At 44.8% G+C, this 26,487-nt stretch overlaps 1 protein-coding gene across 1 annotated transcript; it reads right to left on the reverse strand.

Annotated features, from left to right (window-relative positions):
* Positions 1–180: 180 nt before the first annotated feature.
* matr3l1.2 (matrin 3-like 1.2) lies at positions 181–26,007 on the reverse strand. The gene is made up of 39 exons (XM_072717047.1): positions 23,495–26,007; positions 22,906–22,967; positions 22,680–22,718; positions 22,251–22,354; positions 21,470–21,516; positions 21,238–21,354; positions 20,781–20,906; positions 20,522–20,683; positions 20,230–20,354; positions 19,502–20,075; positions 18,999–19,113; positions 18,511–18,530; positions 18,260–18,382; positions 17,983–18,111; positions 17,772–17,894; positions 17,480–17,610; positions 17,024–17,351; positions 16,599–16,743; positions 16,309–16,424; positions 15,680–15,711; positions 12,693–12,919; positions 11,200–11,357; positions 10,803–10,864; positions 10,658–10,696; positions 10,452–10,528; positions 9,704–9,750; positions 9,461–9,577; positions 9,177–9,302; positions 7,491–7,607; positions 7,275–7,399; positions 6,433–7,102; positions 5,898–6,018; positions 5,739–5,764; positions 5,491–5,622; positions 4,996–5,126; positions 3,801–4,203; positions 2,998–3,142; positions 931–1,052; positions 181–546 (listed from the first exon to the last, which is right to left on the reverse strand). Exons 1-39 carry the CDS (start codon positions 24,326–24,328, stop codon positions 484–486), a joined length of 6,360 nt encoding a protein of 2,119 aa, XP_072573148.1. The 5' UTR covers positions 24,329–26,007; the 3' UTR covers positions 181–483.
* Between the last annotated feature and the right edge of the window lie 480 nt (positions 26,008–26,487).

Raw genomic sequence — 26,487 nt, forward strand, 5'->3', positions numbered from 1 at the left:
AGAACACAGCATCACCAGGCACTAGAAATCTCCTAAATGTACTAAAGTTTATATTACAGGTTTGTATATCAGGACATCCATAAGAACACATGTAATTTTAGAGAATTATGAGTTAAATTTGTTACTTTGGGGGAAACAAAGGTATCTTTGGCTTATATGGGGTTCTCAAAGATGCGTATGTTTCATAAACAAACCCAAATACACAGATTTATTGAGTCACATGTGCTTCATAATAACACTTATGTACACGATAAGGAGCTGGGAAACATCACAGATCTCAAACTATCAAGTTTTTAACTTTTTAAAACTTAGTACCCCATAATACAAAAAGTTAACAGAAAAAAGAAAAATTCTTTAACAATAGACCTCAAATAAAGTTTTTGAAAACAATTTTGTTCCATCCCCTGGGATGCAGTATCTTGGTCGCATTGAAGTTCTGTAGGGTTCTTCGGGTTTCCTCATTACGATAGCAGATAGACCAAATTACTCTGGCAGCTTCTCCATATTGAGTGGGAGTCCTGAGGTAGTGCCACGCTCCAGGTGTACCTATAACACAGAACCGGAGAAATGGGACAGGCACAGTAGAAGCAGGAGACACAGCTGTTCTTGCCCCTGGAGGGAGTCTGCCTCCCCTGAGGCACTTGCTTAACTTGAAATCCGGGCTGAAACACGACGAATTTCATGTTGTTTTGTGTAATTACCTAGGAAAAGCTCTCCTAGCATGACAGGTTAAAAAATTACTTTTGCCTTTTTAAAGCTTTCAGTTATGTTTTTAGGTGATATTTAGGTGTGTGATGTCCAGCTTCTTTCACTTTACCAAGCTGCTTTTCTGTTTGACACCTTGGTGCCAACAGCAGCAACAGTCACAGATACCAGGAGCAGCACATCCCCTCAGCGTCACACGGGAGAGCACAAATTCTGACAGTTCACCTTCAGCTTCTCGTAGTGAGAGAGGCTGCTGCAGTGCTCATTCTTCGCTTCATCTTCACTGGTGTAGATGGCATTGCAAAGTCTGCAGATGTAGCAGACGACAGGGTGCACAAATTCTTGGCCTGCAACCAAAGGGCAACATGGTCCTCAAGGACACAGAGATCCTAATTTTGCACTTTATTTCTTGCTTCTAGCAGAAATCAGACTGACATAAACAAATGGAATCAGTTCTAACTACCCCCCATGCATGCTCAGTTTAAAAAAAAATTAATCATGATCAACCCAACAATATTAAACTTGTACTCTGCAGACAAAATCCGTTCTGGAGGAGAATAATATAGACTGCAAGCACAAAAAGCATTACATGAATTGAGCAGCACAGAGAAAATGTTTTTATTCTTATTTTGCATGCATGCAATCCTTAGTAGCCACAGGGGAGACCGTAGGTGCAGTCTTGGGGGAGCCTGACCCACCACTCCATAACGCCCCTCTATGAATCAGCAAAGCAAGCAGCCAATTGCCTAGACTCAAGTACGTCTTGCATTCACACCACATTCCATTGTTTAGCACTCTGCCCTACTTTTACAAGGCTGTGTCGTTACACACGGTAGCTTCTGTTTAATGTTTGTTCATGAATTGATTTTCCATCTGTTCACCTTCCAGACACTTGTACTGCTCAGGGCCTGGAACTATGGCTGCACGGTGTCATGTTGAGATTATACGGTGCATGAGCAATAATCGCCAGGGCTTTAGGTGACGGACGAAAACATTTATCTGGATTCCAGCTTTTCGGTACTATACGACCGTTTAGTTATGTCCACAATTTGGTTAGCAGATCAGTAGTACAGTGGTACCTTGGAACACGACCTTAATTGGTTCCAGAAGGCTGGTCGAGTTGTGATTTGGTCGAGGTCCAAGTCGAATTTCCCCATAAGGAATAATGTAAATGAATTTAATCCCTTCCAGACCCCCAAATGACTGCCTATTTAAACTTATCTACCTACGTAACTAATGATAAAAAGCATTAACAATCAATATAAAACTAGTACAAACATGAAAAAGCACAGATACAAAAGCAATAAACATGAAATAAATGACAATCCCGTGTCCCGAAGCAAGAGCAGACACACGTGCACCACGTTCAAGTCTCACTATAATTTCCTCTTTAAGTTCTACAGTTACTAACACTGCTTTCCTCTTTGGTTTGCTGCTATCACTGCTCACTTTCTTAGGGGCCATGATTACTGTATCACTAAATGTACTGTAGGTACAGCACAAAAGAATCACACCGAACACTGGAGGTACCGCCAGACTGAGAGCGATTTATAGGCATCAGCATCCCAGCAGGTCCGTCTGCCTTTGTTTCAGCCCATCAGAGACGCGTCTCGATCCGTACAAGTTTTAGCAGGTCTGTTTTGTTTTTGTCGTGTTCTGAGTTTTCGGTCCAGTTACGGTTATATTTTTCTCGACTGACCCGTTCGAGGTCCGAATTGGTGCTGTTGAACGCATCTCGACCCATACAAGCTTTAGCAGGAACGGTCAAGTTCCAAGATTTAGGTCAAGTACAAGTCAAAAAACAGAGCTGGTCGAGTTAAGAGGCGTTTGAGTTCCAAGGTTCCACCGTAACTGTAAATATTAATTAAAGGCGTATTGTGACACCCAAAAGTTAGTAATTTGTATAAATTCGGCAAACCCTTATATCTAACAAACTTGTCGGACTTTAAACTGCAAAAAGTACTGCTACATCACCGGTGTCTTGTTTACCCACAATATCTCCTCTTTTAAAGGACGCTGTGGCTGCTGAGCTGTCCCTTTCTTCACTGCCACTTCAGTGACTATAGCGTTGTGATATCGTGCAGCCCCACATGGAACCTATCCCAGGCAGCACATGACACAAAGCCAGGCTGCAGGCTGCACAGAATACTAGTTTATTTACATTTTACTGCCATCTTTCACATTACTCACATTCCACCCCACACACCCTCTATTCACGCACTGACTAGCTAGCGGTAGAACGTCAAATGCTGCAGAACCTTTGAGCACCTCTCTTGGCCCAGGCTAACTTACCCAAGGGGGTGTGAGGCTGGTATGGTACAAGGGGGTTAGCGGTAGGCTCTGCTGTTGGCTCTGGCTTGTCCTTCGCTTTGTCCTCTGTGGTGTGACCCTCTGGTCTGTCTCTGGCCTGTGTTATGGGGCTCTTAGGGCTGGGAATCTGCAAGGAGTTCTGTGCATCAGTCAATCACAGCTACTGCACCACCCCAATCTTTTTACCAGAGAAATCTTCATTCAGAGCCCAACAGACTAAAAACTCAGATCACAAGCCCGCGCCCTTAAAAGCAACTGCACAAGCGTAAATAAATTTGACAGATCTTAATTTGGAAAAAGGCATAATTATATGAAAACATATGCAGCTCTCAGCAGTCTGCCGTGAGTTTGGTTATGCCATTTCCATGAGGATTATACTACACAGACTAACGAACTATGACCTGTGTGCTGATGTACCCTTGATCAATGTATATAAATTGTTTTACTAAAACATATTCATGGGAGTTTTACAACAATGTTCTGAGGGCAGAAATAAAAATGATTGGTTCAGAGAGATAACCACTCAGATTGTAGAGAAGGTCTGCCTAAGCAACTAGAGGAGGTGGGACCAACCAAATCAGATGTCTTGGTCCCGCCTTCTCTAGTTACTTGGACCCATTTCCTCTACAATCTGATTGGTTATCTCTCTGAACCAATCATTAATCATTAAGTAATACTCCCAGGAGCCTAAAACATCCATATAGGACTTGGAAAATCTTTGACGTCCATTTAAAATGAGTTGGATTCAGTTTCATTTTTACCTCCTAGGGAACGGCTCAACTCACCTGCCGCACGTCCCTCCCACCATCCAGGCAGTCAGAGGGCTGGTTGGCCTTTGTCTCAGAATCCTCTGTAATTAAATTAACCTCCTTCTGGCTGCTGCTCCTCTGCTGCTTCTCCTTCAGCTTTTCCTGCTGCTGCTGTTGGGGCAGTTGATGCTGCTGTTGGGGCAGTTGGTGCTGCTGTTGGGGCAGTTGGTGCTGCTGTTGGGGCAGTTGTTGATTGCGTGCCTCAGGCTTCTCAGGTGAGGCCTCTTCCGCCCGCATGCACTGTCTCTTGGCAGGCACTTCCTCCTGGATCCCCGTGGACTTAGACGGTGAGTCAGAATAGCCGGTCTCCCTTCTGCTCTTCATCCTCTGCTCTGTCCTACTCTCCCCCTCCTCCTCACAGTCAGGCTCAGGACTCCACCTGTGGATGCAACAGCACACACCCTGAATAACCAAGCAGATTCCTAGCCAGGCTGCCCCCTCCCTGCAAAGCCTTGTATAAACCTGCTCAAGGACAGTAATACAGTGGAAACTGCTTATAGTGATCACGTCTGTCTGGGTGAAACTGATCACTATAAGCGGATGATTGTTATAACCAGTTTTTTTCTTCTACTTTATGTGTCTCGACAGCGCATTTTTCCAATGTTACATTGTCTCGTTTTTGGCAGTTTGTCATAAGCTTTTATGAGTCTATATTTGTCATTGAGAGAGAATGACTTTTTCCCATCTTGTTTTCTGTGCACAGCAGGCAACTACCCAGAAGCAGACAGGTTATCGCAAGGCAATGTAGGGCTATGAAAGTAAAAGAAAAAATAAAAGAAAAATTGTTTTAATTTTTTCCATACGTTATGCTTAAAAAGACCCAAAATGAACACTGTAAGCAGACTACTTGATTACTATAAGTGAATTAAACAGTATTTCTACAGGAATGATTCTGTCCCAAGCTTTTTGATCCATATAAGCAGTTGATCACTATAACCATGATCACTATATGCTGTTTCCATTGTTTGTGCATATAGATACACGCATCAGCAGATAAACCTTCCACAATTCAAAAAGACTAAAACTTTTGTCCAAAGCAACATGCAAGTGTCAGAAGGGCGATTGAACCATCGCCCTTCTGACACAGGTACAGAGTCCTAACCTTCAGGGCCAGATGTGACCAGAATTATCCTTTCTCTAGATGGTTCTCTCTCACACCCCAAGCACTCACCCCCTTGTCAGTGCCAGGTACTTCCTCGACAGCTGGAAGACCAGAGGGCAGCCACGTATCTCCGTCCGCCTCAGCACCAGCTCCTTAACCGCTCTCTGGGCTTCCTCGTGTGTCTCCATTTCGATGAAGCCCTGGTCCAGAGTCAGAAATGCTTTCAGTGCAGATCTTAACCAAGCTAGCTTGGAAGAGCAAAGAAGGTCATGCAAAATTCCTCTCTGGAAACAAATACAGTTTCTGAGGCGTGCATCAGATGTACATAATGCCTTTGAGAAGTTACCAGATACCTTCTTGTGGCAAATGGCATTGACTGAAGGGGCAAATTCTTACTGCTAGAGACCCACCTGAAGGAACCCTTGGCAGGTTCACCCTCCCACTCAACCCAGAGAAACCAGCTCTCCTCAAAACCCACAAAAAAGGCCATTTTTACTGGTAGGACTATGTGAGAAGCTCCCCATCTGTCCATCATTTTCCTCGTATCTGCGAATCTCTAGGCACCTCTTGCCGAGTACGAATCAGGAAGTAGCGCTTCACCGTCCCGAAACCCTTCACGATCTTCACAAACTGCGAATCGGTGTAGTAGGTTTTGGGAAGGTTTTTGATGTAGATCACTTTCCCGCTGAAATACTCCTGAGAAGTAAACGCAAGGCGGGATTTTAGCAATAAAGTATACAAGCAAAAAAATTTATTCTTAGGCAGAAATAAAATGGCATTTAGCAACATTATTATTATTATAACAAACTGACCTCAGCTTCATCCTTGCAGGTTTCTTCTGCAAAACAAATACTTGGAGTTACAATTTGTCCCAGAAATCTGTGCACCATTACTTGCAGCAGGCTTTGGAGAACATGCAAGCCAACATATACACCCCGACATTCACGGAGCATGGCTTGAAGCAGGAGTACCTGCCGCTTCTTCAGAATCGTGCATCGATATAGAGGCCCTCCCAAGTTCCTCTTCATCTTCCTCCTCAAGCTCGTCCAGAGTAATGCACTGGTCCAGACTCTCAGGGACACCAGGTTCCTCCTGTGAGTGAAGGCCGATAAAACTTCAGTATAGTGATGTCATGATGATGTAATAGACATATGTGATGACAAATTATCAGCCCTTCGAACAGCAAAAGCCTAGGAAATTACTTATTCTTTATGAATCAAATATTTTAGCAGACAGCCTTATGTTGATGTCAGCCATCAACATGATTCTTGAAAAGAGAGGTAAGGAAATACTATACTAAAAATGTAGGGGATATTTTTACAGGATGTATTTAAGGTTGGTGGGTCACACGTTGCCATCTGTGCTATTCACAATATTTGCCTGGATGTTTAGCACCTCTCAGACAGCATATAAACGTAGACATTAGCTGCCAATTTTGTCATTGATTCTACTGGTGTCTAAAATCTAGATTCAAAAATCTTGAAAAAATATATAAGAAGGATGTACCTCCTCAATGGCTATTTGTACATGAGCCGGCATTCCGCTTGCTGAAGGTGCATCACTGGGATCTTCTGTTTGAAGCTCTGGTGACTCATAGCTCAATGTTGTAACTTCAGTAGTCTGTTTGTCCTCAGGCTGGAAGTCTGAGGAATTAGCCTCCACAGGACCAACCTTTACATCTTCCCTGCATTCTCCTTTGGGCTCTGCTTCCTCCACCGAATTTCTGCATTCCAATTCTAGGAGAACTTCATCAGGCATTCCTTCCTCCTGATCCTCACCAATTACCTCCATGCCTTCTATGTCACTGTCCAGATCACTGTGTCCTTCCCAGTTCCTTTCCCGACACTCTTGGTTCCTGTCTGGAGACGGTGAGGTCCCAACATCAAGGCAGCCCTCTGACTTCACAATGTCACTGTCGTTGCCTTGGATTTCCAAAGGTGTCTCCTTGACTGAGTCTGCTGGAGTCTCTGCTTCAGACAGAAGTGGGAGCTCGGTGGTGATGTCTGGAGGCTTGGAGCTATCCTCCATCTCACTGGACTTCCTCCTTGGGCTGGGAGACCTCCTCGGGCTGGGAGACCTCCTCGGGCTGGGAGACCTCCTCGGGCTGGGAGACCGCCTCCTACAGTATGAATTTAATGTCTCGCTTCCTTCGGAATTCGTGTCAGGGCTCTCCTCTCTGGAGACAGGGGTTAGTAAGAGCCATCAATATATTAAGTAATCCTGAAAAACCAAGGCTACGAACCACTATGAAAAACAGGATGTGTGAATACTGATCAGGCACATTTTTCAGACACAAATTACAGAGCATTATATTAAATAGCAAGCAAAAGAAAAGCAATCAGCCTTACTTCAAAGTGCTGTACTCTGTCGAGTAGGAAACAAGGACATTTTTGCCTTTCATCTTGAGAGGATGGGAGGCATAATGTACCACCAGCTTGTCTGCATCATCTTTGTTTGTCATTTCCACAAACACCTAAAGAAAATGTAACAATAGTGATTCCATAGCACCACAAAGACGTCAATGGACAGGTGACCAATGAAAGTGATCAGCGCTGCCATTTTACCCGATTCGGCAGGAACAATGAGTGTTTCACTTGTCCGAAACGTTTCGCCATTGCGATCAGCTCTGTGTTCTTCTCCTTCCCGGGTGGCAGCCTGGAGAAGCACACGACTCTGGAGCTCTGAAAATCAGACCAGGCAAAACGTTCAATCGTAGCCAAGTAAACAAACACCTAGCGACACATTATGACTGAGGTTAAACAGCAGGTGACCAGTGTCTGGTGAGTGCTGTGCTTACGAGGGCTGGTGCGGTGATTTAGGGTGACTCAACACGATATACGGTCTGTGTGTCTGTGTATATATATATTTGTAAATGACTTAATTTATCCCAATATTAGTGCTCTAGAGTGTTCTAGGGCCCGTCTGCAGTCCGAGATGTTGGTCATAAATTAAAAAAAAAAAATCTTAAATAAAATAGTAAAAAAAGCATGCTGACATCGATGTCTGTACCTCCGTAAGGGTCCAACGATCGACATAAGTCACAGTCGTTTATTAAAAATAAATTTAAATTTAAAAAACTACTCATTTACTCGGCATCAGTGACATCATCCATGTTTACACGTGGATTTCAACATGCAAGCTTTATATACACTTGATTCACTTTCGCTTTCACTGAAATTATTTTCTGAATAAAAGATTATGATAGATACCGATCACTGGACCCTTACGGATTGAAACTCTCCAGCACCCAGCATATACAGCTGGTGGGATTAATTACACTCTTGATTAATTTTCGGTATGAATTTATTTAACATTTAATTAACATTGCAAAACAAGGACGAATCCTCATGGGGAAAAAAAAGAAAAAATCATGAGCATAGCGGTTGTGGCGGTAGCTTGCTATCCCCTGCGCGTGTCAGTAGCGTGGTATTGCTATATTGCAGTTACTACGACAGCCAAGTCCTTAGAGCACTGCCTTTTATGTCCGACTGCCCCTTCCACAATAAAATGTTCAAGGATCTACTCACAATTCGTTTTAGGATTGTCTCAAGAAATTGCAATGTAAAGAGACAGAGTCATGCCAGGTAAACAGCATGGGCGTTCTGATTGGCCGGCGGCTACGCAGCTCCATACGCAGCACATTCCCATGACCATCATTAAAATCACCTGCCCTTAGTGCCAGAGTAGCCCTTCTGTTGGTTCGTACCAGACAGGATAGTCTTCCTTTACATCCTGCACTGACGAGTCTTGCCGCCAAACATCCTTTTGGCGGATTGTGGTCTCTCCCCACCTCAGGCCCCTCTCCGTACTGTAGGTGCTCACCACGGCTGGCTGACAGCCCCCCACAACCACGGCTGGCTGACATCCCCCCACAACCACGGCTGGCTGACATCCCCCCACAACCACGGCTGGCTGACATCCCCCCACAACCACGGCTGGCTGACATCCCCCCACAAGCCTCGCAGTTCTGGAGATGCTCTGACCCAGTCACTTGGTCATAATGATCTGGCCCTTATCAAAGGCACTTAGGTCTCTACCCCGTGATCTAACATAACCCAGACCTAAAAATACACCATTTTTGCCAGATAGTCATGGTTATTTGTTAAAATATGTTCTTTATTAAACATTAGGAAGACATAGGCAAACTCAAAAGAGTACAACTCATTTTCCATTTTCAAGAAGAGTAAGACCAATTTCAGAGACGGGCAACATATCTGGATGTGCAAGAACAGAACAACGAGACTATTTACCTGGGAAAATGTATAAGTGGTAGACAGATTAAACTGGACTTGGCTGTCATGCACCATAGCTGGATTCTTGCTGAAGAACTTCACAATGTCTTCTGCCTGCTGGAAAGTCTTCATCTCCAAGAAAGCCTGAAAATTGAGAAGTCACTCCATAACCCAAGCAAACTGACCTGCATGCATCTCATCACAGTAATGTAAAGATTTGCATTTAAAAGCGATTGAATAAAAATTCATTCAACAGTTCATTGAAACAGGGTAAGAACAGTCATGATTCCAGCCACGCGCACCTTTGTTGGGAACACTGAAACATTTACTATGCCCCCAAATGGTTGAACCAGCTTCATAAGGTAGCTCTCATCCACAGCATCAGGGAGGAATTTCACACGGATTACTTTACTTCTCTCCTAGATGAAAGAAATAAAGGGAGTGGATCTCAAATTAACTCAGAAGGGGCAGGCAAAGGATTACCCTCATTGCAATTAGCACTTAGCTTTCTTGAAATAACAAGATCAAATGTAAAGTAAACCTACCTCATCCTTCCCAGATCGCCATTTTTCACCACTGATGGGTCTTGCAGCTTTAAAAAAATAATAATTACGTGACTGTCCTGAACTCTGTCATTCACAGTATAGCCTGAGCAATGGAACTCATCTTGATAGGAGAATCCATGTATTCACTTTGACTGTTATCACAGGGGCTGTCAATTTCCTGTCAGACACAAGTTCCTCAGCTGTGGGCTATTTAGCAGAGCTGCTCGAATGTGGCAAAAACCATCATCACAATTATTTTGGTCAATATTGAGATCACAATTATTTAACAAGATTACTCACTGACTTTTGAAATATCATGCATTTTTGAGCGTTCACAAAAAGTGTCTTTTCAACAGTGCATTTCCTGGAACTCCATGATTTGACTGAAAAACAAATTAAAAGGGTCTGCAAAGCGGAGCAGTTTATGTATGACACACGACAAAATGGGAACATCACTGCAAAACTAAATGAGGCACAATAATAATTGTCTCTCGATTATTTGATAATCTTCGGAAGCCAAAACCATATTTAAAATATAAATTTGATTAATTGCCCAGAGCTACTATTTAGTGGGATACAATCTGGAGGACCACACATCAACCTAAAACCTGCCTAGCCTTATACATGGTGAATTATTATAGCTTATCAGATATAGAACTCAATTTTATTAATCTGGACGACTGGGAATGCCTGTATTGTGGGGATAACAGAAAAGTCATTCATCTAAAAGACGAAAGCAGCCGTTTACCTGGGAGTTGAGCGGATCCATGTCTATTCCTTTCAGCTGTGTCCACCTCCCTCTTTGCCCCCAACTGTCTCTGGCCCCTACAGGAAATGAGATCATATTCACAAGTCAGCCAGTGTGTGGCAGCATCAGACTTATACCACATACCCAGCAGAGCTGGTTACAGGCAGATTCTTCCTAAACCGGTGATACTCAACACCAGCACTCACCCTTTGGCTGAGTCACTCCGACAGTCCCAGTCCGGGTACCTTCAAAGTCATGCAAAGAGAAAGGTTAATGCCTTTACTGTTCACAGCTTCCAGTAAAGTAACACATCACCAAAGTACATAAAATGGACAATGAAAATATACTTACATCTGAAGCAGCTTGAGCTGACTGTCTGCATGTTGAGACCCATTTATGTGTGAAGTCCAGTCCTTAAGAAGGGAAAAAATTACTGAAAATACAGCAGTTTTGGGATGTATTAAGCCTAGCTGTTTTAATTGTTTGACTTTGTAAAACAAACAAAAAAAATACTATACCTACTTGCCATTGTCAAAGTCAATCAGACTTGCATGTCACAATGTTTACTCACGCACATTCCAAAATTTTACTCACTGTGACAGGCCACAGTGGAAAACCTACCTGATTAAAATCGACCTCAAAGTGACATGAGAGGGGAAGGTCAAAGTTACAAGCAAGAAGAACCAGGGCCATGAGATGTGCTTCCTGCTTGAGGCAGAGAAACAGGAATGTGGGCACCCTGACTTACCCTTTCGGAGAGCATGACGATATCACAGAGAGAGCATGCGTAAGGAAACGCTTGGGGCATCACGCCGTGGAATTCGTCCGCCTCATGTTTGGAGGGATGCCTAGGGAGGATGTCAACTTTCTTTGTACTGGCCATTGCCAAAGTTCGATCTCTTTCTACTTCCCAGTGATCAGTGGAAGACTCCTGGACATACCCAGCTCTTGTGCTGGCTTCCAGGCCTCTTTGGTCAGTGGATGGCTCTTGGTGGATTCCAGTTCTTCTGTTTCTGTCTAAACTTTTGTGATCAACTAAATGTTCACGACTACTTCCCACTCTTGAAGCTCTCTCTACATCCTGGTAATCAAAATTATGTTCACAACTATTTCCCATTGTTGAGGTTCTGTCTATAACGTGGTAATCAACTAAACGTTCACGACTGTTTCCCACCCTTCGAGCTCTGTCTACATCCTGGTAATTGACAAAACGTTCACGACTATTTACCTCTCTGGAGACTCTGTCTTCATTCTGGTAATTGACTAAACGTCCACGACTGTTCCCCGCCCTCGCAGCTCTGTCTACATCCTGATAATTGACTAAATGTTCACGACTATTTCCAGCCGCCGCAGCTCTGTCTACATCTCGATAATGAACTAAACTTTCACGACTACTTCCAACCCTCGTGGCTCTCTCTATATCCTGATAATCAACTAAACGTTCACGACTGTTTCCCACTCTCATGGCTCTGTCTACATCAGGGTAATCAACTAAATGTTCATGACTGTGTCCCGCCCTCGTGGCTCTATCTACATCCCGATAATTGACTAAACGTTCATGGCTGTTTCCAGCCTTTGCAGCTCTGTCTACATCCCGATATTCAACTAAGCTTTCACGACGGTTTCCAGCCCTCACAGCTCTGTCAATATCCTGATTATCAACTAAACGTTCACGACTGTTTCCTGATCTCGTGGCTCGGTCTACATCCTGATATTTGACTAAATGTTCACGACTGTTTCCCGCCCTCGTGGCTCGGTCTACATCCTGATATTTGACTAAATGTTCACGACTGTTTCCCGCCCTCGTGGCTCTGTCTACATCCTGATAATCTTCTAAACATTCACGACTGTTTCCCTCCCTTGCAACTCTGTCTACATGCTTATCACTACCTCCTTCCCTTGGCACATTATCCTTCCCGCAGTACTTGGCTGTGTTCCATCCACTCGCAGCTCTAATACTTCTGTCTCCCCTATGGTAATCTGAAGTCCTGTCCCCACCATTCCCAGTTCTCATGCTGTTGGATGGCCTCTCATGGCTTCTACCTTGTTCATCCCTAGAATGGCCATAGTTATAGTCCCCCGCATAGCTAGACTTGGAATTAAGTGGTTCCTGTGGTAAAAAGCTAGACTGACTGGGTGGGGGACATCGATCCTGCCAGTTCTCAGTCTGTTCTCCTGATGGTGGGTATAGTGGCCTAAGTGGAGGGTTTGCATCAGGGCAAAAATCAGTTCTGCCCTGACATGTATCCTTTGGGGGTGCGCTGGACGACACAGACTGTGCAGACTGGCTCCCTGCCTTTTTCTCCTTTATTTCCATGAGCAAATGTGGGAGTGTCTCCACGGTGATCAGGTTGTCAGGCATCCCAGCAAGCAGAGAGAGGTCTTCAGGATCCAGCCCACAGCTGGCCAGAAGGGTCAAAGCGTTTTCAACAGTCGAGGATCTCTGGGAGCAGTAAGACTCCAGGGCACTTCTCGAGGATGAGAAAGAGGACACTGTGCGAGTAGAAGACTCTTGAGAAGTTCTATAAGCATCATGCTCTCCCAGATGTGGAGGTTCAGAAGAAGGAAAGGGGCCTGGTGGAGATTTTAAGTCCTTTGAAGAGCCTCTATATGGGTAAGACATGTTGGTGGAGAACGTACCGGTTCTCTGTGGAAATAGTAATAATGTTACCAATGACGAAATGGGGAGGAGTCTTTTCTGAGAGTAGCATACCAACAGGAAATATTTTCTCAAGCAGAACTTCAGGAACAAATATACCTGCAGTGTTTTAAGCAATGTAAATGTAATTCAGGAATAAATACACTTTCAAATACGCCCAGCGTAGCAACTGAGTATGAAAGTTATTGGGATTGATATTTATCTTGATTCCGCAGGTTTCTTAGCATTAATGTTGATTAGTTTTTATATAATTGTAAGAATAGTTTTGTCTGTTATCCAGCTATTCACTGTACAGTTGCAATTCCACATCCAGATCTTACAGCTTTGCGAGATCGTTACTTAAGCGGTTATTTTAAATGAGTAAACTATGGGCGGTTCGAAGTCGTTAAAAATGAACAGCAATGAGGTCTTCCGTGATCATTTTATGAAAACTCATAAAATAATCATTTATCATGAAAAATACATATATGCTTACAAAATTTAATAATTGCAACAACAAAAAGACAATAAATATAGGCTACGACATTTTCTGCATTGTTACTGCACACAGATGCAGCTTCGCACCGAATTGTAACTATGGCCGGGGGACAATACAAAATGAAACTCGACGAAGGAGACTGAGCATTTTCAAAAACAGAAAACTACGCTTTCCTTTCACCTTTGGTGTTCGGCGGCAATAACACGACAGGTAATATCACAACATACGACCAGCGGATGGCAACTCATTCATTCTGCTCAAATCACTCTCTACATTCACCGTGATGTTTCAAACCCATTTGTCTTCTATTAGGGTCATTTATTTATATAGAACCTATATGCCAGATTTAATCGTACGAAGCTACTAGTAGCAGTAGAATTTGCGATCAGCTGTTACCTTTTCTGCCGGGTAATTTCTGGTGTCTTCAATAGTAGCTAGCGAACGAGTCGATAGGATTTATGGCTGATTATGTTCAAAGCGCTGTATGGGTGTTTTATTCTTATATAACGTGTGTCAAATTATTAGGTTTCTGGATGAAAACCACACAGCGGTTTTACGTCCCCCCAGGTAGCCAGTTATGAAACCATGGGTGTTCATCAATATGTGTACTTGATCGTTCTTGTGTTGTCGCTGACCCGTTTGACGTCATCTTTCATTGCTGAAGTACAGTTCCAATACTGCAGAACAGAATTACGGAGGACGGTTAAAAATAACAACAAAAAAAAAACTGGTTCTTGCCCAGCCTCAAAAGTCAAGGGGCGTAGCTGTTGAATCCTAGCCAACGAGAACAATCCAGTGATCCACTGCGTCCCAAGTTAGTTCTTGGGAGGCAGGATAGCAAAATCACTCTTGCCAAGAAAACAAGTACGTTCTTGGTGTTGATAAACACCCCACGCATACGACTTTCAGTTTGAGACGCGCTGACAGCGTAACTACGCAGGGTTATAAAACGTCTGTTTGCGGGTCGTTATAGAGCGAGGGGTTCCGGTTCTTACCGTAAAGACAGCGCTCGGACCTGCTCACAATGCAGCAGATGAGACTAATGAACTACCGCCGCTGCTAGACTGCTAAGAAGGAAGGTTTCATATGTATGGGCGCCGCGACACCGGCCACCGTATGCGTCATCTTACTTCTATGGTTGGTCCCTCAAATAGCGGGGAACGCGGCCCGCAGCAAAACGCCACCTTCAGGCGCGGAGGCACATAGACACGGCTGTTGGACCCTCATGATTTGCCGTTTCAGGGTCCTGGTGACAGTTGAGATACCTGCTGTATCTATAAATACGCTGTAGAATCTGCACTGAAACACGATAAGGAGAGAGATGTAGAGTTTTTTTGTTTTTTATTAATATGGGCCTTGTTCTTTCACTCCTTTAATAATACATTAGATACATAATCTGCAGATCACAGTAGAATCTGTTCTTTCCCCAATTTGTAGCACTTTTAATTCTTGTTGCACACAACTGCTAAATAAGATTAACCAAATAAGAAGATGATGCCCACTTGCTTCAGCGTCCCACGGGACTGTTGATGTCACATGAGGTTTCTGGTGACCATCTACGACTTTGGTATCAATGATTGCTTTACAAAAGAGACGCTTCCATGCAATGCAGTCTTTAAGTCAATTTATTAATTAAAAGGATAGTCTAACATCATTTAAGGTAGTACAAGTATATTTTAATGGCACTTATTCTCAAAAGGGGAAGGCGGATGAAGGGAGAAGTGTTCATAACTGATGTGACCTGGCAACCCACAATAGCATACTCATATGATGTTTAGCACTATTGTCAAAAAAAAAAAAACAATCCTGTCAGTTCAAACATACTAAAACGTACATACTACTCAAATAATACCAACAAAACAGGATAGTAGTACTACAGCACAAAAAAAAAATTGAAGCGTTACAAAAAGTAAATATATATATATATTTTCCTTTGGAAAACCCCTCAATCCCCCTATCTACTCCTGCTATCAAAATCCAGAGGGGCCGTAATGCCACACAAAGCCAAAGCAGTACAACATCACCTCCAAACTAAAATTAGATACCAGTCATGCAGCAACACTTTAGCAGAGTGAACCGTTGGCTTCTCACTGAGTTTTGGTCTTGTCTTTACTGAGGTATTTCTGTAAGGAGAAAAAGAGGGACGAATACAATCAGATACAGAAGCATAAAACCCATGGTTCATTGTGCAACTTCAGAAAACGTTCACATGTTGTTATTTCTCTCCCTATATCAGAAACCATTTTCATTATGATTTCCCCCCCCCCCAAGATCACAATGTTGAGGGCGGTAGATGTCTAAGGCGGAATGACACCGACACCCAGAAGGTGGCACTGTTGCCTCACACCTTCAGGGCTGGAGGTTTGAAGCTGGCCTCCTCTTTCTCTCTCTGTAGCATTTCCCTGTTCTCTTCGTGTTACATGGATTTCCTCTGGATACTCTGTTTTTACTCCGCAACCCAAAAGCATGCAAGTACGCCAAGTTGTTTTTCTGAATTTCCGATAGTGTTGGCATGCCTGTGCCTTGCAATTGTTTGGCATCTGATCTGGATTGCACCGTAACCTTCGGCCCTGCGCCACCTGGGACGGGCTACAGGCCACCCGATGACCCTGACCAGTACTCCGAGTTGGCAGATGGATGGTTATGCCCAGATTCCTCTCTCCAGATATTACCCACCCTCTGTAGCATAGAGTCTAGTTCCCATGCTGTGCCCCCGTTACCTTGAGTTTCTCATAATGGGACAAGCTGCTGCAGTGCACCTTCTTGGCAGTCTCCTCGTTGGAGTAAAAGAGGAAGCACACCCTGCAGTAGTACCCCATCTTCACGTACTCCACACCTGAAACACACACAATTCATGGCACTTCTCATGGGCAGAAGCCTCAGATGTAAACCATCAGAAAGTGTCATGTTAACCTTGAGAAGTAGGTGTTCCACCATACCATAACAGCCTGAAATACTCTCTGATCCTTTACTGCCTTCAGTCAGTTTGGACGAGGTCAGGAGCTCTTACCCACGGGATTGTTGGGCTGGTACGGCCCCAGAGGCTCTGGCACACTTCTCTCGGCCTGTGTCTTGGTGCAGGGATCCTCCTTTTCAACACCTTTCTCACTCACTCCATTCGTAGGCGCGGTGTCTGTGCTGTCGGCTTTACACTCCTAGCAAAGAGCGGCAGAATCCTTCAGCGGGACGGCTGGGCATGTTGCTCAGAATTCTCTGGATGTTTCCGTACAAATATTTGTGGCACACACTGATTCTTACATGTAGCAGATGGATAGAGAAGGAAAACCCAAAATATAACTGCAAACGTTTAGACAGAGGATGTTGGGTGCCAGTAATAATGTGTAGCTCAGCACATTACAGGGAGCTACTTTAACCAAATCACTTGCACTCATTTGTCCCCAACATGCTCTCCCTTCCTCTGCGGGTCCTGCTCACCTCCTGGGCGTCCTTCTGGCTGTCTGCCGCACCAGAGGCCTGGCTGGCTTGTGGCTCAGAATCATCAGTCTTCTGGTCACTGGGGGCCTCAGTGTTACCTCCCTGACCCTCCTCATCTTGCCGTTTCTCTCCCTCCTGCTGGGGTTGGTCTTCATCAGGGGAACCGGGCTTCTCTGCAGGGGCCGACTCTGCCCGCACACACGTCTTCTTGGCCGGGGGCTCCTCTTCCTTCTTGATCTTGGGCTTCGGAGAAGCGTCCTCCTTCTCCTCTGATCGCTCCCGCTTCAGGGGTCTCTCCTCGTCAGAGTCTGGTTTTGGTGGTCTGTATCTGGGAGGAGGGTGGCGACCATTGAATGCTCAGCACGCTCAACAGCAAACATGCTTTCAAAAGTGCACCATCGGGCAACACCCGATCCTAAAATCCATCGTAGAGAGTTAGATGTTCTTCATATTTACCCATGTTTAAGCTGCTTGTACTTCCGACTCAAATACACGGTCAACCGCTTCCCATGAAATTTTGGTGGATTGTCCTTGTAAGCACTGGCCATTCTCTCCGCATCCTCATCTCTTTTCATTTCGATAAAACACTGGATAGGAGACAACAGTTTTCACGTGTTGACGGACATACCAGCAAACTACCATGATATGTAAATGACAGGAACTGAAACATAAGAAGGCTTAATAGTATTATACTTCAATGAAACTGTGCAAAAAAAAAAAAAAAAAAGCAAACAAGCAAAACAGGTACCTCGTTGCGGATTCGGTTGAGGAAATAACGTCTCACTTTCCCAAAGGGCTCTGCAATTTTCAGGAGCGAGGCATCTGATGATTGGAAGGGTGGGAGCTGGCCTACATAGATGACCCGTCCGTTCTGTGGAACGAGAACATTTATAACCTATTCAGAGATCAGAATATAAAATTATTTTAAAAAACGCACCTGTATTAAGATTAACACACACCTGGATCGTAGCGTAGGTCTGTGAATGGTAGATCTTGACGGCTTTCCCGCACACCATCGGCGTCACGTTGCCGCTGTAAAAGTCAACCATCGCTCTTGCTTCCTCTTCCGAAGACAGTTCCAAGAAAGCCTGTCACACAACGCAAGACAAGTTTACAAGACCTACAGGTGCAGGTATAACAATCAGCGCCTCAATCCCAGGAGTACATCCAAATGTATTTTACTATTCATACGTATTGCTCAGAGCAGATATCAAAGGAAGGAATAAAGAGTCTTACCTCGGGTCTCACTTTCAGCACCAAATGTCGAACCACTTTCCCAAAAGGTTTAGCCAGCATCAGGATTTCATCAAGGAAGTTGTAGCCACGTTTGAATCCTACCACATTGACGACCCTCAACCCCTGGTTGTAATTTATGAAAAAGGTGCATTATTCTACTCCAACAAATACAAACACACAAACCGTAAATCAGGCTTAAAACGTTTAACAACTTCACATCATTTTGGGAGAAGGTAAAGGAGTATACTAACCCCACTTCTGCCTGGGCTTCCTGAAAAAAAAAGCAAAAGAAAAAAAAAGTCATTTATGGATAATCTGCATGCAATCACTAGGAAAAGTGACACGCTAAATCTTGAGAATTCAAATAGGAGTAGTGGGTAAAACTGCCATCTTAAACACTGTCCAGTAACTTCAGCTAGCAAACTGTATGTGTGTCACAAATGTAATCATTATCGTTGCTAATTAAGATCACAGGAAATTCTATAACGGACTGAACGGTCTAAGTAACACTTCACAGTGGTGTATGTACATTACGGGTACACGCTGGGTAATTATAAACACTATCTGGCATCAGCCCCATTCTGATACTCGGACTTTAGGACCGGAAAACACAAGTTTGTTTACTTGCGGGAATTTCATCATGACTTTCACTTTAATGACCCCCCATACGTCTCCAAAGTCGAGGACACGTACACACGGTGAAAAGTGCCACGTTTAGGATAACGAGCGAAGGCTGTACCTGTAGGCGCGTCCCCCGATTTCAGCTGGGTGTCACTATCCTCCTCCTCTGCTACCTCATCCAGAGTCACAAAGTCATCCATGTTCTCTGGAAAGTCCTGTTCATTTGGGACATCCTGGGAGGAGCCCAAAGGAAGCGCACAAATGGTTAATAGCGATGTTTTATGGAGACCACTGGGGGACGATCTGCCATCCATAACAGACTTTCATGCCCTTAAATGGGTCTAGAAAAGGTTGCTTGTGCCAATTACAAACCTATTTCCTCTTTTATTCCTTTTGTAAAAACCCAAACTCCAAGCATTAAGACAGCTACCTTGTGAAAACATTCAAACTATATTACTCTTTTTTTTGTTTTTTGCTCAAGACAACATCACATGTGGCTTCATTTACTACCCGAGTCATTGGTACCATGTCCAAAAGGCAGTAAGAGTAACTCACTGCCTCCTGGACACTTAATCCCACTTAATCCCATGAAAATGGCTGGCAGTCTGGGCTGACACTTGCCTGATCTGGCATCGGCTCCTCCCCTTGAGTCTCCAAGCTTCCAGAAGGTTCTGCGGGCAGCGAATCACCTTTGCCCTCAGCTTCCTCCTCAGGGGAAGCCTCTGCTTGTTCCACCTGCTCCTCCTGTCCCAATGGCTCCGAGGCAGCTCCGGCAGACGCGTCCAAGGACCCCGCATCGCCAGCTTGCTCCGTCCCCATGCCGGCATCCGCGGCCTGGGGAGGGGGCTCTTCTTCCACCTGGGCCCCGGCCTCCAAGGCGGGAGGCTCGGGCTGGTCCAGGTCCATCTCAGCAACCATTTCCTCCTCGTCGCCGGCTTCCTCGTGGTCACCTTCCTCTATGTCATCAGCCTCTATCACACCAGCCACCTCGTCTCCGGAGCCCTCACCGCCCTCCGGCATGGCGATGTCGTCAGCCTTTAGCTCCTCCTCCTTGGATGCAGACTGCTCCTTGCTTCTGGCAACCCTGTCCCCAGAAGATGGCGATTTTTGGCTCTTTGAGTAGCTTCTGATGCCTGAGCCACTGCTGCTCCTTCTGCTGAAATCCTGTCTGTCCATGTTCCTGGAGGGGTTCACTCTGAAAGACCACAAACAATACAGTGAGGAAAAAAAAATTTAATAAAAAAAAACAAACACACACCCACAAATCTACAGCCCACCTAAAGGCAAGTTATTATGGCACAAAAACGATCACAGGAGATTCCTCCACGCTTATGAATTAACTTGCTTACATCAAGGTCTTATACTTGGTGCAGATGTTTAGCCTGATGCTCCGGCCTCTGATGGTCAGTGGGTGTAGAGTATAATACTTCACCATCATTTCAGCATCTTCAGGGGTGCCCAGCTGCACAAACGCCTGGGAGAAAAGCACCAAAATATGCTGCCATTTAACAAAGGCCCAACAGATTGCTGGCAGGGACTGTTCAACATGCTAGACACGTGTATTTACTCCGATAAATCTTGTTTTTAGCAGTGCATTTAAGACTAATTATTGACAATTCTCGTTTGTTTCGGGCACTTTACCTCTTCGCTCAGGAATAGGTATTTCTCCACCGTGCCAAATCGCCGTGCCAGAGTCAACAGCTCGGACTTCTTCTCTCTCTCCCTGGGCAGGTTGGAAAAGAAAACCACCTGGCTGGCCTTGCCCTTCACATCTCTGGGGTCTTTGTCAGGTCTGTTGCCCTTCTAAGAACAAAACAGAAAACGGCATCAGTCCGCACTGACAGCTTCACCATGTGAACAGACACTGTACCTGTCAGAAATGCCACCGCTGTTTCATTACCTCGATTACCACCAGCTCCCGGGAAAGGTAGAAGGTTATCTCCTTCCCGTGCATCACGGCCGGCTTGCGTTGGTAGAAGGTGACCATGGCCACGGCCTCCTCGTGAGTCTGCATCTCCAAGAATGCCTGTGAAATGACACGGAGGCGTTAGGTCAGTTAGGCCGAGGCAGCTGCCACTGCAGCAAAACTGCAAAACTGCATTAGTGCTGCCAGTAAACACAAGACCACAGTGTTGTTCAGGATCTAAATGAAAACTCTACACCTACAATATACTATATTGTGCATAAGTCATCATCAATTGTTGAGTGTGTGTGAACTGGTGGAGAGAAAAAACAAAAACAGCATTTGCGAGCAATGTCACCAGCAGAAAAGTCACTGATGAAGAGTGAGCCCTTCTTTTCCCGTTGCCGCACACAGACTCGACTCGTCTGGCCAAGGAGCACGGCTCTCCGGTTACCTTGTTCTTCAGCACCAGGTGCTCGCAGACGGTCCCGAAGGGCTGTGCCAGCACCAGCAAGCTGTTCAGCGTCAAAGGCTTCCGCTCGTACTTGGCCACCACGACTCTGCTCCGTATCTGCGGCCACAGGAAGGAGGGCGGTTGTACATGCAGCGGGCCATCACCAGCACCGAGCACATGCCGAGTGAAGCTCTCACTAAGGAACGTGCTGAGAGATACAGGACCGGTTTACCTTAGGTGGGGGTAAGAGACCCTGTCCTTGGTTCATCGCTCCAAGACCTTCCAAAAAAACAAAAAAAACAAAAATGAACACTAAAGCCTATCCCCATTAAAACCATCACAGATGCACCGCGCTTTATGATGGTCCAACATGTGATATTTTTACTTGGATTTTGATCTGTTCCAGGGCTGCCGATATGCTGTACGACACTTTCTACTGACGCTGAGCGATGGCAGTACCCACCCAGCCATGCTTCTAGTTTGTGTAGCAATGACGAGCGTAAGCATCTCATACAGTGTTTAACAACATACTGTAGGGTGTTTTCTCTCAGTGTTTAACCAATTTTTCCCAAGCCCAATATGTCTATTACACATCCCAGTGTGTCATATCATACTGGATATTTTCAACTTACAATGGGTTCATTGGAATGTAACCCCATCTTAAGTTGAAGAGCTTCTGTATTGTCAACCAACTTTCAACATAAGTAAATCTGGACTTATGCAAAACCAAAGGATATTCACGATAGCGCCAATGCAAAAAGGCATCATAAGCCTGCAGGTAAATTTACATTCTCTTTTCATTTATTTAATGTTCTTCAGTGCATATTACTATGCTCTAAGTTCCTTGACTGGTATGAGAAGGTAAATCCCACTTACATAAATGTGACTTATGCATGAGTTTACTTGCATCAGTTAAGAAATGCCTGTGTTATTAAAACCTAAGACATTAAAAACATGTGTGTACTGCAGTCAAATGACTGGCACCTATCATCTCTCATTTCTGGGAGTCATACCCCAGTTGGAGTTCATCCCGCCTCTATGTGGACCCTGGACAAGGGGAGCCGGACCCAGAATTCCATCTGAACGGTTGGTTGTTTCCAGCAGGAGTGACCCTGACCTAATAGAGGACATGATCACAGTCATTTATGGCAGGACATAAACATGCAGGAGCCCTTAAATGGCGTTCCTGATATTCTAATGCATTGACCTTAGACACCATGTGGCGTCCAGCATGAACACTGATATAAATTTACACAATGCTGCTATGCCTCAAATTAACCAGTGTTAACGTACGACTATCATAACAAACAGACCAGATTACTCATCATCGATTGATCAGCGGAGGGTCCCAACTGCATGCATGACAACGATGAACATCTCAGTGATAACACAAATGTCGCCTTACCACGCATCACAGCATTATAAAGATATGAGCCACTCACACTCTGCTTGAGGCCTCTTGTGGTCGCCAGTCCGGATACCTGAAATATGGCGAAACAGCAGATTTCGTCATACTGCTAATAGGAAAACCAAACACATCCCAACATCTACACTGTATGTACCCTATATTTTTGCAACACGTTTTTTGCACTAAATGTTTGCAAAACCAAAAAAAACCACCCAGCATCTTATTTCTGCTGCCCCAAGATAAACAGTACGGAGCCTTACACTTGGAGGAGGATCCTACGGTTTTCACTGTGTCGCAGTCCATTTGTGTGCTGAGTCCATTCCTGTAAAAAAAACAGCATTTTAGGAGCGAAAGAGGACTGCTTTTCAGAAAGCATGCCCTTAGTGTGAGACCCCTGAAATTTTCAAAACATACTGATCAAGTTCAAGTACAGACCTCAATTAAGAGATTAAAAATAACAAAATTTAAAAAAAAAAAAAAAACTAAAATGATTAGTGTGCAGAGAAGGTGAAATTCCAGTGTCCTCAAGGAACAAGTGAACAATGGTTTCCTGAAACCAAAATGGTAAAACTGCAGGTTCTAACCATGAAATGATTTAATAAGCTGAACATGAGGGGAACACAGCAATACAAGAGAGGCAGCATCAACCCTGCACAAGCACTGGTGCATTACTGCGCGTGTGTTTCAGAAATGCTGGAGCGGCCCCATGAAAGCCAAATACAACCCTTTACGGATATGAGCAGAAATAATCAGCAAACGTGATCCTGGCGGTGAGATGTGTGCGTAGGTAATAATGGCTCTGAATGGGCTGAGAGTGTTTCTGTGCCGGCTGTCACTCGGGGTACTCACCATGGTGGAGTGCACATCAAAGTCACAAAGAGAGCACACGTGTGGGAACATTTGTGGCATGACTCCCAAGAAGTCCTGCACTTTGCCGTGGGAGGGGGCGCCGGTCCGTCGCGGCATAAAGCTGTTAGACGAGGATGAGGATCCCAAGCTGAGGTCACCGTAGCGATCGCGGGAAAGCTCGGAATACGGCCGGTCCCTGCCCCCTCCGCTGCTGCTCTCACCATAGTCTATGCGATCGTAGCCCCTAGATGGGCCTTCCTGCATAGAGTTGTAGCCGTAGTCAACCTGCTGGCCATGCCCAAGGCCCTGTCCTCCGGAACCACCCATGCGGCCGCCCCGGATGTCATCCCAGTCATCCCGGCTTGGCCTGTATGAGCGTTCAGGGGAGAGGGATGGCAAGTCCCGGGGGTCACTGCCCCCCATGCGGCGACCGGCCTCTGCTTTGCGGCTCTTCAGCTGCATGATAAGATGCGGCAAGGTCTCCACGCTGATGTTCTCCTCGGGGATCTGTGACAGCGCGTCCACGTCGGTGGGCGAGAGCCCCAGGCTGTTAAAGAGCTTCATCGTGCTGCTAAGGTGGCCGCCGCCGCTACCGCCTCCACCAACTCCGCCCCCCCCACCGCTATGGCCACGCGACATCGGTGCATCACGGTCTTTACCCTCCCCACCACCAAGAGCCGATGCCATGCCATAAGAGGGCCGGGAGGGGATGCCGTAGAGCCCATCAGAGCGGCGCTCGCTCATGCTGAAGTTAAGGGTCTCGGCCGCGGCCAGGAGCCCCCGTCCCACAGCAAAGCCTTTCTGCGCTCCATCAGAAGGAACCTTCTGGGACATTGCCTCACAAAGGCTGGAGGATGACTCTGCAAGGTGGGAGGAGAGACAGGCCCAAGAAGGAAACAAAGCCGCAGGCTCAAAAAAAAAAAAAAAAAAAACAACAAAAAAGTCTCAAAGTCTCAGATGGTTGAGGATGAATTCAGTGGATAAGCCAAACTTTTAAGACCAAAAGATAAAGTCAACTTAGTGAAAGGGATACTCCTCTTCTGTGATGGTATGCAATATCTCTGCAGAAACACAATCATTCAGCATTTAGACCTAGCATACTCCATAGCACACATCCAGTGCTAGCTAAGAACAGCTCATGAACGTCCACCAGGATGATTTCAAGTTGAGTGTCGCTCTGCGAAGTAGCACACATTCAAATATCTGGAATTCAGCAATCACTGGCATATGACCATCACACTGAAACAAAAACGGGAGGGACAACGCCAAAGCTCTGAACGGATCTAACGCAGAGTCGGGAGAAGGCTACAGGCCTTGCATGTGTGGGGGAGGGGAGATCGCCATTCAAATGGCTGCAGATATCATTCAAAGGGTTGAGGAAATGCAGAAGACAGATTATAATATCCCGAATGAATGATTACCTAATCATGTAAAGGACAACTGCATTAGCTATTTTTAAAGACATGGGACATTAGATGACAACTCTTAAGCAAAATGACATTCAAGCAAGAAGACTGAAAACAATATACCAGTAAAACAGTAAGAAATCCCCAAAAAGAACTGTAAAAAGTGTGGCATTTCTTATGGGGCTAAATGTTCTAAGAATATACTGAGCCTTCAAATGGAGCTTCATGAAGGAGAACGAGAGTCGACCAGAAGTACAGTAACTGCATACACCCCCCAAAACAAAGCAGAAATTACACCAAAGGAAGCAAGGCTGTGGATCAAAATACCACCATGAGAGAGGTTTTGCTAGAAAGTATAAAGCTTTCGTAATTATTTTAGCAATATTATTGAGGAGGGCACCGTATCTATTAAGGCGCTGACGGTGGAAAAAACACCCAAGCACTCAGTCCACGATGCCGGCCCGAGGCAGGACGGTGTACGTTTCGGTCAATTGTGGACGAATAAGGAGAAGTTAAACATACATAGTACATACATATTAGTCACTCTCACACATACACAAACTACATACAGACAAAGATTTGTATATACTGTTCAGGTGTTGCCTACCGTTTATAAGGCTTAATGTTTACTGTATTTGTTTATAAGAATTAATTACAGTAATCTAAAGAATTCAATCCATGTAAATACATGGTAAACAAACACTGCATATCCACGACGACTTAAAATGGAAAGTGAAATTTTACCGGCTAATGCTAACTCCGTTAGCAGACTACCGAGATGTGCTAAAGGAGCGTGACTCGGATTACCGCGCGCTGAATGCGGGTAACATTAACTAAAAAGCCACAGGTAATTTTAACGAGTTGTTACCGTATTTTAAAGGCTCGGTTAAATAAACAAGCTTAGCCACTCGGCTAACCGACGTTGCCAGGTAACAGTGGCGCGAGATGTTTCGCATACAAACAAGTGCTGCTTCGTCTCTAGTGAATTTCAATTACACGAACGATAAATGGCTAGAAAATGTAACGTAACATTATAAAAGCCCCGCCTGTGTTATCCTGGACATTCTTTGCTATGCATTTCGCCTGCTATTTTCCGACAGTCCGTCTCCTTACCTTATCGCTCAAGGCGTGAATCTGGGCCTTTAGTGAAGAAAATGTCTTCACTTCCGGAGTGAAGTCCAAACTATTTCTGATTCGCTCAGGCCACGTTATTAACTTCCGTAAAGCTCACCGTCATACACTTTGCAAGACAACGTGCGGTAGAAATTTGCATTATATAGTCCTCGCTCTTTTAACCAATAATCTGATATACGTATCATAGTATATCTATATAATTTGTCTTGTGCATTTTCATTGATAACATCATGGGCATTGCTAATATTCCTATACTGTGACTCAATAAAAGGGACTGGAGGTTTAATGTAAATAGTATGCACACTCGGCGTTTCTTTAAGCCAAAATGAAATCATCAGCTACATAGAAAATTAATTAAAGTTGTCGACTTTTCCTGTTTGTGGTTTTAGCGTGCATGTAGTATAACCAAACGTGACCTTTGTTTTCCAGCCCTGGAGGAGTTACTACCTACTT

Source organism: Paramormyrops kingsleyae, chromosome 10 (assembly GCF_048594095.1).
Source record: "Paramormyrops kingsleyae isolate MSU_618 chromosome 10, PKINGS_0.4, whole genome shotgun sequence".
NCBI classification, from domain to species: Eukaryota; Metazoa; Chordata; class Actinopteri; order Osteoglossiformes; family Mormyridae; genus Paramormyrops; species Paramormyrops kingsleyae.

What these genes read in the sequence shown, in the direction of transcription:
- matr3l1.2 (XM_072717047.1), bottom strand. Translation starts at nt 24,328, where the DNA reads ATGTCCCAGAAGGTTCCTTCTGATGGAGCGCAGAAAGGCTTTGCTGTG. An exon ending in TGGATCCGCTCAACTCCCAG is followed by an intron (nt 9,751 to 10,451) that starts GTAAACGGCTGC and finishes ATTTTTTTAAAG; the next exon opens with CTGCAAGACCCATCAGTGGT. An exon ending in CCAGCCTCACACCCCCTTGG is followed by an intron (nt 1,053 to 2,997) that starts GTAAGTTAGCCT and finishes CTTTGGTTGCAG; the next exon opens with GCCAAGAATTTGTGCACCCT.